At 26.3% G+C, this 12,120-nt stretch overlaps 1 protein-coding gene across 1 annotated transcript in view; it reads right to left on the bottom strand.

The window, feature by feature from the left end:
• Positions 1-12,120, bottom strand: part of LOC109603502 (5-hydroxytryptamine receptor 2A) — a 78,424-nt gene that overhangs the window by 20,431 nt on the left and 45,873 nt on the right. The window contains exons 2-4 of the mRNA XM_049966356.1: positions 11,443-11,667; positions 5,699-5,993; positions 1,730-1,936 (exon numbers count right to left, since the gene is read on the bottom strand). Of these exons, the coding sequence (XP_049822313.1) occupies positions 1,730-1,936; positions 5,699-5,993; positions 11,443-11,667 (727 nt within the window). The remainder of the gene's footprint in view (positions 1-1,729; positions 1,937-5,698; positions 5,994-11,442; positions 11,668-12,120) is intronic.

Here is a 12,120-nt window from a genome sequence, read left to right as displayed (position 1 = left end):
TAGTACATCCAATCACCATTTATCATTTATGCTATACAAAAGACAATTTAAATGGATAAAATATATTTTTATTAAAACTGAAAGGGTTGTCGATGTTTTTGGATAAAAGAAGTAACATTTTTACATTTCTATTCCAATAAATTAGTGCAAACTATGTAAGGAAACACTAATTTTTACCATAGTACACCCAATCACCATTTATCATTTATGCTATTCAAAAGACAATTTAAATGAATAAAATATATTTTTATTAAAACTGAAAAAGTTGTCGATGTTTTTGGATAAAAGAAGTAACATTTTTACATTTCTATTCCAATAAATTAGTGCAAACTATGTAAGAAAACACTAATTTTTAACTTAGTACATCCAATCACCATTTATCAGTTATGCTATTCAAAAGACAATTTAAATGAATATAATATATTTTTATTAAAACTGAAAAGGTTGTCGATGTTTTTGGATAAAAGATGTAACATTTCTACATTTCTATTCCAATAAATTAGTGCAAAATATGTAAGAAAACACTAATTTTTACCTTAGTACATCCAATCTCCATTTATCAGTTATGCCATTCAAAAGACAATTTAAATGAATAAAATATATTTTTAGTAAAACTGAAAAGGTTGTCAATGTTTTTGGATAAAAGAAGTAACATTTTTATATTTCCTTTAATAAATTAGTGCAAAGTACGTAAGAAAACACTATTTTTTTATCTTAACAAATTCAGTAATCATTTGTAAGTTATGCTGTTCAACAGACAATTTAAATGAATAAAATATATTTAAATAAATCCATTATCCATTTTTAAGCTATTTTTAAAGAGATAAATAATAATCTAAATAATTAAAATATATTTTTTGTTAATAATGATGTCTGTGGACTGATTGTAAATTTAAATAATCAATTTATGGAAATAAAAGGTTTATTGGATTTTAATTGACTTGGAAAAAAATAAATGAAATTTTTATATATCTATTCCAGTAAATTTATGTAAATTAACTAAGAAAGCACTTATTTTTATTATAAAATTTATTCGTGGTAAAATAATTATGTCTTAAAGTAAAGTTTTTACTTGAATAGTACATTCAGTTTAGAGATAGGTAAAGGGTTTTTAGTGACCAATAAAAGAAATAAATTTTATATTTCTATCAGAAATAAATTCAGTGCAAAATATCTTTTAAAAGAAGCACTCACGTTTCAGGGGTTACGCCACTCAAGAACTAATTTAAATTAGTAAAATTTATGTTTTTATTAAAAAAAGATAATTGCACATCAACCGTTAATTTAAAATTGGATAGTTCACGTAGCGGAGTGAACGCCTGAATTAATATAACCATGGAAGCGATGAATGGAGTCAGACAGTCCATTTCGGTTTTAATTGCCTGCAAGCAATTTTTATTCCACGGTTATTACATAATCAAAGCAAGTGCACACGCCCCGGACCAGTAAATAATGAAGCAATTACAAAGTTGGCAAACGAGCCCGAAACGTATATATTTAAACAAAAGGACACGCTTTAATATAATTATCGCGGCTCCAGACAAAATTCAATTATTACCAGCCGTTCTTTAAATTACATTCAAATTAAACGCGGGCCCGTCGGCACGCGTGTTTCACATTTTAATAAGATTATTTTAAGATCAAAATGTATAACGTCTGGGCCATTGAAATTCCCATTGCCATTGTGGATTGTGACTGACGCGGCGGAATTTTAATCAGGAAACTTTACCTGAAATTCGTCAGGTTGGTGGTGGTGTTGTTGAGTTGCAGCTTCAGCGATCTCAACTTGCAGTTGCGCGTCTCCCTGGCTATGTTGTCCGGCGTTTGGGTGCTTTGGTCCCTCCTGCCGCCCCCGGATACCGTGTTCGGACCGCTGCCGCCGTTCGCGTAGGGTAGCTGCGTGTGCGAGGCGCTTATCCTGATGTTGTTTGCGGGCCTGAAAAATATGTTTATTTAGGTCTTACAGTTTTGAGGGAGGAAAAATATTGTAAATTTTATCTTCTGTTTATTATATTACTCAAAAAAATAAAATATAATATACAAATTGACTAAATTTGATTTCAAACCTTCTGCTTTGTTTTTCCTAAATTTTATTTGCCCCATAAAATACACCAATTTATTAATTACGAATATTAATTAATTAATATTTAAGTTAATTTAGTCAGTTAGTTAATTAATTTAACCTTCTCCATCAAATATTATAACTTATTTTTAAAATATTCTCCAGTAATTGGATGGACAAATTCTGCTAATTACCATATTTCAAATAAATACTACTTCATATTTATGCAATTTATTTATAGAATGTCAATTATAAATTTAATCAATATGGGAATAATGAGCAATTATAATTTGAATTTAATTGATATACTGTGGATAATTTTAGATCCATTTGTTTTATGCACATTTAACAAAACAAATAACTAAAGAATAAAAATTTAATAAAGGAAGTAATTAACAAAATTAATTAATAAAAGATCTTTATTTAGAGATACTCATGTATATTTTTAAAATGAAATAAATTCACCCAAAATTAATATTTTATTAAAAATAATTTTATAAGGATTTTATGTTAATTACTCTGTTTTTTATTCATAATTGTTAAAAAATTGTTGAAAATCAATAAGTAAACCAAAAATTTAATAATCAAATTGAAAAAATGTAAATATTTTTATTTATTGGAAATATTTTTAAGATAAATCTCAATTAAAATTAATATTGTTTCGGAATTGTTATATTAAATATTATTACTTTATATTTTTTAAGATAAATAATAAAAATATCTAGTAAATATATTTATTTAAAAAGAATATTATATATTTATAAAAATTAATTGAATTATTAATTTTATTAATTAAAAATTAGTTAATTAATAGTATATAGAAACAATCTAATAATATCTAATATAATATGATATATACAAGGTGTTTCCAAAATGGGTGGCCATAATTTGGGAGCAGTCTAAATCTATCTATAAATATATTTTTCTGTTGAAAAAGATACAGCCCTTCGAATTTAAATTTTAAAAATTACTTCCTATCCATATTGTTGTAACTTTAGGTCAAATTGTGTTTAAATTTGGTACGTATTATCATAAAATACATGTCTACAATTCAATGTAATAAAATTTTTCCATATTGTTACATTGGTGTAGATTCTAGTGGTTCTAGTTTTAAATTATTAAGGTTTTCTTTGAACAATTTAGAAAAAAAGTGTTCTCTTAATTAATTTTGATTAACTCAGCCATTTTTGAGATATTTCAGTTTGAATATTAAAAGATTAAATCAAAATAACCATTAAACTTGAAATATCTCGAAAATTCACTAAATATTTTATAAAACTATTATGCTTTTTATACTCTTTTTATAATTTAGAAGAAAAAGGTGCTCTTGATTAATTTTGATTAACCCGTTTTTAAAATATATGATTGAAGATTAAATGAAAGTAAGCATTAAACTTGAAATATCTCTAAAAGCCATTAAATATTTTATAAAACTATTAAACTTTTTATATTCTTTGAATAATTTAGAAGGAAAAGGTCCTCTTTATTAACTTTGATTAACTCAGCCGTTTTTGAGATATTTTAGATTTAATGTTTGACGACTAAATTAAAGTAACCATTAAACTTCAAATATCTCGAAAATCCTCCAAATATTTTATAAAACTTTTATACTTATTACATTCTTTGTATTATTTAGAAAAAAGGTGCTTTTGATTAATTTTGATTAGCCCAGTCGTTTTTGAGATATTTCAGTTTTAATATTTGAAGATTAAATAAAAGTAACTATTAAACTTGAAATATCTCGAAAAGAAACTACATATTTTATAAAACTATTACACTTTTTATATTCTTTGTATAATTTAGAAGAAAAAGGTCCTCTTTATTAACTTTGATTAACTCAGCCGTTTTTGAGATATTTCAGATTTAATGTTTGAAGATTAAATTAAAGTGACTATTAAACTTGAAATATCTCGAAAATTCGCTAAATATTTTGTAAAACTTTTAAGCTTTTTACATTCTTTATATCATTTATAAAAAAAATTATGACATTGAATTGTAGTAATATATTTTAAGATTATACATACTAAATTTAAATATAATTAGACCAAAGGTTACAGAAATATGGGACAGAAACAATTTTGAAATTTAAATTTAAGATTGTATGTCCTTCAGGGGAAACTTTAGAAAAAAAAATTATTTAAATTAGCAAAAGTATAAAGATTTAAAAATTGATAGTTTTCACTTTAAATTAGGTAAACATATCCTTAATTTTAATCATCAAATAAATAAATAAGAATCTATCTTGGAATACTCAAATTAATTCAAGTTCCTCATCAAATATCACATTGTTGAAATATTCTCGGGCACCTACATTTGAAATTCCCAAATATATATTCGACAATTGTCTGTATTATTGAGGTTTACATTCGCTCAAAATTCACAATTATTTTTAACAATGTTTTCTTATCATTCAATTCGTCGGCGGCCCAAACATTCCAAGTTTCCCGTTCATTATGTATATTTGGGACAAAATCGACAATGGCACGAGCAAACGTATAAAAAGAAGACTCGTTTTATATATGGTAGTAAATAAGATACTTCAAATTTGCACAAATGCAGGGGAAATATAATAACTGAAGCCGGTGTAGGTGGAGGGGCTTCTACGTCGAAGCTTAAGATGAACAGATGCAAATTATTACATAAATATGGGGGGATTTTGTTTGTATTATTGAATAGCCAAAAATCATGGCATGGCTCAAATGTTTCGAATTGAAAACGAATATATATATTTGATCAGTTTATTTCGTTCGTATTTATTTGAAAAATATTTTATCTGAAGGGTAAACATTTTGCCCTTTAATTCTATTTATTATTAAATACAAAATTAAATTTCAATATTTTTTACTTGAAAAATAAACATGATTTAATATAACTGATGAGTTATTTTTACTGCGTTTATTAAATATTGATTTGTCTTGTTAAATATTGTTTCTGTGAATGTTTAAAAAGCTTTTTGATATTTTAGTATATTTTAATATAAACAATAATGTAATTAGATAGTTAAATTTTATGTACAATAATATAGGGTAATAAATAAATAAATATTGACATTTATTAAAACACAATTTATTCAGAAATATAATGTACTTAATTTAAAATATTATGTAGCATAAATGATTAAATTCTATATCAGCAAATTAAATCGTTCGATTTATTTTCAACAGTGTGGAAACACTTCTATGTCTAAACAATACATGAATTGTACTTTTTATTTATACAGTTTTAAGCACCAATTAATCCGTTTTATTCGGATTGTTTTCAGTTCACAATTGCTTTTCCATGTATAGCAATATTATAACATTTTTTATTCAGACCTCAATTGTTTTATTAAACAGAGGTTGAGCCAGAAACACAGAAATTAGTGGATGTTACTTAATCCCCTCGGACGTACAACCCCCATGATCAGTTTGTCCGATTTAACGCACGATAAGCGAAAAAACAATGTGAAAGAAACTGGACTTGAGTTATTGAAGCTCGAAGGGCGTGTCCAAGTGGCGAGAAATTATGGGGCGACATCCGACGTAACAATCGACAGCCACCGGAAAGATAGGCCCCCATCGAACAACAAAAAAATACATGACCAAACTATTTTCTTGTCTATTGTACTGATTTATAATCGGGTACGTAAATAATTACCTTTCGCCGGAGCCGGCCGTCCTCCAGAGCGTGTGCTGCTGCGCAGAAATGGCGGTGGGGGTGCGGTCGTGCTTCTGCGCAAACCGGCCGCCCAGTCGCCGGAACTGGTCGTTCTCCGGATGCTCGGCCGCGAATCGGGCCTTCTTGCGCAGCAGCTGGACGGTCAGCGCGTAGGTGACCACCATGATCACCATCGGGACGTAGAACGCTATCAGCGAGCCGAAGACGAAGAACGCCCGGTTGTTTATCACGCACGAGCCCTCCTCGGGCATTATGTTTGTGTGGTTGATTATGCCTGGAAAAAGGGACCTTCATTTAAAATTTCTATCGCTGATTAATGATGCGGGGAATATGAAAAAATGAGTTTATTCTGAAAAATTCAGACGTATCTTATCGGTTGAGTTAAATATGGGGGGGACCTTGGAGAGGAGCGCCTAAACAGGATTTAATGGTGACAAATGCGTGGGATCTTGGATGCCTACTCTTATAAAATGGGCGTAAGCAATTGGAATATTGCACGATAAGAGAGGAACCGTACGTGACGCTATGGCCGTTGTGTTTTTCAGCCATTCTTTGTAATAATTTCAGAATGGTTGTTTCAGATAATCGTAAACAGTATCTGTCGGCAATTTGTTATTTTGTGTTTTGCCATAAATATATAAATTTACAAAAATTACAAATTATGTCAATAATTGAGGAATGTTGTAGAAGTGTAAGATATATTAATAAAAAATGTAATAAAAAATAATTAATGTTTTTAACCGAATTTTATACGAATATTATCTTACTATTGGTCACTTTAGTAAAAAATCAATAAAAGACAATTAAACCACGTAATTAACTTCTTATTTAACGTTAAAATTTGGCAGATATGAAAGAGACTTTATTCGAAGATTTAAGACGAAGTAAATATTTGTCTAAACAATGACTTATTATGATAATAATAAATTTTAAAACACTTTTTTAAATACATTTAAATATTTTAAATATAAAAAATACATAATAAAATCAAAGAAAATGCATAATAAATAAATTTAAATAATAATAATAAATGATAATAAATTTGGAATACATTTTTTAATAAAATTTAAACATTAAAACAATTAAATTATAATTAGATACAGATAGACTAAACGAAAAATATAAGTAAGTTTTTAATTACATTATTATAAACTAAGTAAAAACAATGAAATTGGATTGATTGCGCATTCGCCATTTTTAACAACAGTTCTAAAAATGGTGGATGCACAACAAAAAACTTAATTAAAATATTCAAATGAATTAGGATAAGATATTTGAAAACATAAAATTAATTGCCTTTTTGATGCAGTTGTAATTGTACAATTTGTTTGGGCATTCACGATATTTAAACATTTATTAAACATCAAAATCATATTTTTTATAGTATTTTAAAGGTTACTTTACTGATTAATTAAAAAAAATTAAATAGTACCTGTTAAAAATGGATCTAACAGTGGATAAAATAAATTACTTCTGATATAATCAACTTATTCTTAGAATATGTTTAATAATAATTAATTACATATAATAAAATAAAATAATAAATACTTTTAATAGCAATTATTTAAACATATCAATTATCATTTTAAATAATTAAATAGACTAAATTAAAAATATAAAATAAAAGAATTTTACATTATTAAAGACATGTTTAAAAACTAAGTAAAAATAATGAAATTAATTATTTAAAAATATGTTATGTATCAAAATATCCATTAAAAAATATAATGTTTAAAGTACAATTATTTACTCTTTTATTGTTTTGTATCCATTTTTCTTATCAATTGTAAAATAGGTATTTTCAATATTTTTAAATTTGTGAAATGTAAACCAATAAAATATAAAAAAATAAGAGACATAATTTCATAAATAATTTTAATAATAATATTAATAATAATAATAATAATTTAGACATATCAACTATTATTTTAAAGCAGGATTTAATTAAAATGATTGCTTTGTTAATAAAAATAAATAATAGTTACATAAATATAAACTAAATGATTAAAAACTAAGTAAAATTGATACGAAATTGATTGTTCAAAAACGTTGGCTAAATTTTAAAATATGGTGAATGCAAAATTACTCAATTTAAGTAAGTATATTCCAAAATTAATAAAAAATATTTGTAAACAATTAAAAATGAATATTTCAGCAAAAATATATTTTTAAAATTACAATTATTTGTTTATTTATTGTTTTGTATCCATTTCTATTATCAGCTGTAAAATATGTTTTGTTTAATATATTTGAATTTTTATAATATATAATAAAATATAAAAAAATAAGAGACATAATTTCATAAAAATAATTTTAATAATAGTAATAATAATTTAGACATATCAATTATTATTTTAAAGCATTATGGCCTTGTTTAAAAAAAATATATATATTAGTTACATAAACATAGACTAAATAAAAAATATAAATTATAAGAAATTTGTATTATTAATTACATAATTAAAAACTAATTATTTAAAAATATGGTGAATGTGTTATAGAAAGTACTAAATTTTAAAATATGGTGAATTTGCCATTATAATTACTATGTAATTAAGTATGTTTCAAAATTTAATAAAAATTATTGATAAACAGCTAAAAATGTGTTTAAATTAAAATTAAAATTATTTACTTAACTATTGTTTTGTATCCAATTCTCTTATTAATTATAAAATAAGTTTTTTCAATATATTTAATAATTTAAATGTTATTTTATATTATATATCATATAATTTTCTAATTTCAGATAAAAGTAATAAACTATAAGTTTAATAAATGAAAAGGAAATACACCTATCATAAATATGAATGCACAGAGCGTTAACCAAAACATCAACAACCAAGATAAGATCCTCGGCATAAATTATTCGAACCCGCGGCACGGTTACCACGTCGAAACCCAATTTAACCCAGAAATCTTAACGCGCATCCGTATCCGTGTATTGTTGGGTAACCGACCCCGACATTATAAAAAAACACACCCATCCCCGAATCCTAATTTATCGTGCGCCGGAATTAGATTTAAACTGATACGCTCGCACCTTCGGTTCGGCTTAATTAAGTCCCGACTCCGACTCCTTGTGTACGTACGATTATGTTCAAAAACCGCCGCCACATAGTTTCCATCCGGGACGGTGTTATAACAATATGTCTGCGGATGAACGAGTGTGTACACACGAACACGTACCTACGGGTGTTTGCGGGACCGTAAACCACTGACCGGGCACATTTAGAATATGCCACAAAGGAAACACTGCACAATTAGCATAAATGCAACCAAACTGGATTTACTTCTCATGTTTTTGCCCCAATTAAACAAATACTTGAACGAGATATTTATTTCATGTTTATGTGAATTCTACATATTGTAAAATAGTAATTTTAACGTCATAAAGTTTAGATAAACTCTAATTAATCTTGTATCTGTTGATTCTATTGAATCAGTTGAATCAATTGAATATATTAAATCTATTGAATCTATTGAATCTATTGAATCTATTGAATTTATTGAATCTATTGAATCTATTGAATCTATTGAATCTATTGAATCTAGTGAATCTACTGAATCCACTGAATCTATTGAATCTATTGAATCTATTCAATCTATTGAATCTATTGAATCTATTGAATCTATTGAATCTATTGAATCTATTGAATCTATTGAATCTATTGAATCTATTGAATCTATTGAATCTATTGAATGTATTGAATCTATTGAATCTATTGAATCTATTGAATCTATTGAATCTATTGAATCTATTGAATCTATTGAATCTATTGAATCTACTGAATCTACTGAATCTACTGAATCTACTGAATCCACTGAATCTATTGAATCTATTGAATTTATTGAATCTATTGAATCTATTGAATCTATTGAATCTATTGAATCTATTGAATCTATTGAATCTATTGAATCTATTGAATCTATTGAATCTATTGAATCTATTGAATCTATTGAATCTATTGAATCTATTGAATCTATTGAATCTATTGAATCTATTGAATCTATTGAATCTATTGAATCTATTGAATCTATTGAATCTATTGAATCTATTGAATCTATTGAATCTATTGAATCTATTGAATCTATTGAATCTATTGAATCTATTGAATCTATTGAATCTATTGAATCTATTGAATCTATTGAATCTATTAAATCTGTTGAATCTATTGAATCTACTAAATCTATTGAATCTATTAAATATGTTGAATTTAAATATAATTGATCAAAAATAAAATATAATTGTTTAGTTATTATTATCTATAAAATTCATTAGATTTTTAATAAAATATAAGAAAGTTTATTGAATATATTGAATCTCAGTAGGTTCAATAATATTATATATGAAATATACCAACTCATTCAAATATTTTTCATTAATAACGAGATATTTATTTCATGTTTATGTGAATTCTACATATTGTAAAATAGTAATTTTAACGTCATAAAGTTTTGATAAACTCTAATTAATCTTATATCTATTGATTCTATTGAATCAGTTGAATCTATTATATCTAATGAATCTATTGAATCTATTGAATCTATTGAATCTATTGAATGTATTGAATCTATTGATTCTATTGAATCTATTGAATTTATTGAATCTATTGAATCTATTGAATCTATTGAATCTATTGAATCTATTGAATCTATTGAATCTATTGAATCTATTGAATCTATTGAATCTATTGAATCTATTGAATCTATTGAATCTATTGAATCTATTGAATCTATTGAATCTATTGAATCTATTGAATCTATTGAATCTATTGAATCTATTGAATCTATTGAATCTATTGAATCTATTGAATCTATTGAATCTATTGAATGTATTGAATCTATTGAATCTATTGAATCTATTGAATCTATTGAATCTATTGAATCTATTGAATCTATTGAATCTATTGAATCTATTGAATCTATTGAATCTATTGAATCTATTGAATCTATTGAATCTATTGAATCTATTGAATCTATTGAATCTATTGAATCTATTGAATCTATTGAATCTATTGAATCTATTGAATCTATTGAATCTATTGAATCTATTGAATCTATTGAATCTACTGAATCTACTGAATTTATTAAATGTAATCACAAAATACACATATCACTTTTAAAAATCATTAAAATTTAATTGATGAAAAATAAAATATAATTATTTTATTAATATCTGTAAAATTTATTAGATTTTTAATAAAATATATTGAGTCTGGAGAGTTTTATTTATTAAATATACCAAATCATTGAAATATTCTTAATTAATAAACTTCGAAAATAAGAATTGTCGAAAGAGTTACAATAATTAAATTCATTTAATTTAAGGCATCGTTAACGGAATCTGTAAAAATCCGTTTGGATCGTGTAAATTCGTTTCAAGTACATCAGAAAGAAAGATGAATTCTTTTAAACGTGAAAACGAATTTAACCAGCGATAAATTTTAATAAAGACGAAGACATTTTTCTCCGGCATTAATTTATGTCTTTAATTAAAGTCGTGCGTCTTTATTTGGCGTTTTTTATGACTCGCTGTTCATACAGTCGAAGTCCAACAAGTTAATTAATTGACTGCCTGAGTGGGAAGAAGTTTTAACAGGTGGCAATCTTGATTTTGCGGTGTTTTCGGTTTTGGGGAAAGTTTGGCGATTTGTTTTGTGCAGGAAATGATTTAATTAAGCTCATAAAATGTGAGATTCTGAAGTAATATTGAATAATCATACCTAATACTGTAATTGAACTGGACACCAACATGGACAGGAGCCATACTAGTGCTATCCTAAGTACTACTGTTCTGGTTGTGGTGCTGTGCCTCGTTTTCAACGGGTTCCTGATCCCCAAATATCGTCCCAGGCTGATGAAACACATGTGCATTATCGAAGCTGAGCAGGCCAACACATCGCATGTGACGTAGACGTTACACCAAATTATGCCAAAGGGCCAACTGCCTGCAACAAAAAATAAACCAGTTTAAATAAACTCCATTATGGTAGTTCGATTTAAATTAGTGAAAAGTTGAAAAGGGAGTAGATCGTAAGAGGATACGATAAAAGCCAAATGGTTTACTAAACGCGAACGATACTTCCATGGCAGTCACAATATCGTTCCGAACTTCCATTCAGGCCCATAGAATAACGTTAATTACATGAAACTAATTCCATTACGTACAATTACTGCGAATTGCCGCTGCCAGCTACACGTGCATAAATTTTCCCGATTGATTTTCTATAAATCCGGACGTGTATAAATTGATGCTGATTATTCCCAAGACGATTCGACTAGGCAAACAAGAGAGACGTCTTAGAGGATTTTGCTATGTGTGCATTCCTACAATGTTTTGATTTGCCTGTTAGTGAAAATCTGCGATTGCTTTAGTACTTACAATTCGAACGAACATTCAG

The sequence above is a fragment of the Aethina tumida genome, chromosome 4 (assembly GCF_024364675.1).
Source record: "Aethina tumida isolate Nest 87 chromosome 4, icAetTumi1.1, whole genome shotgun sequence".
NCBI lineage: Eukaryota > Metazoa > Arthropoda > Insecta > Coleoptera > Nitidulidae > Aethina > Aethina tumida.
Note: the sequence above shows the minus strand (reverse complement) of the source record. Positions and strands in the feature narration are given on the sequence as shown.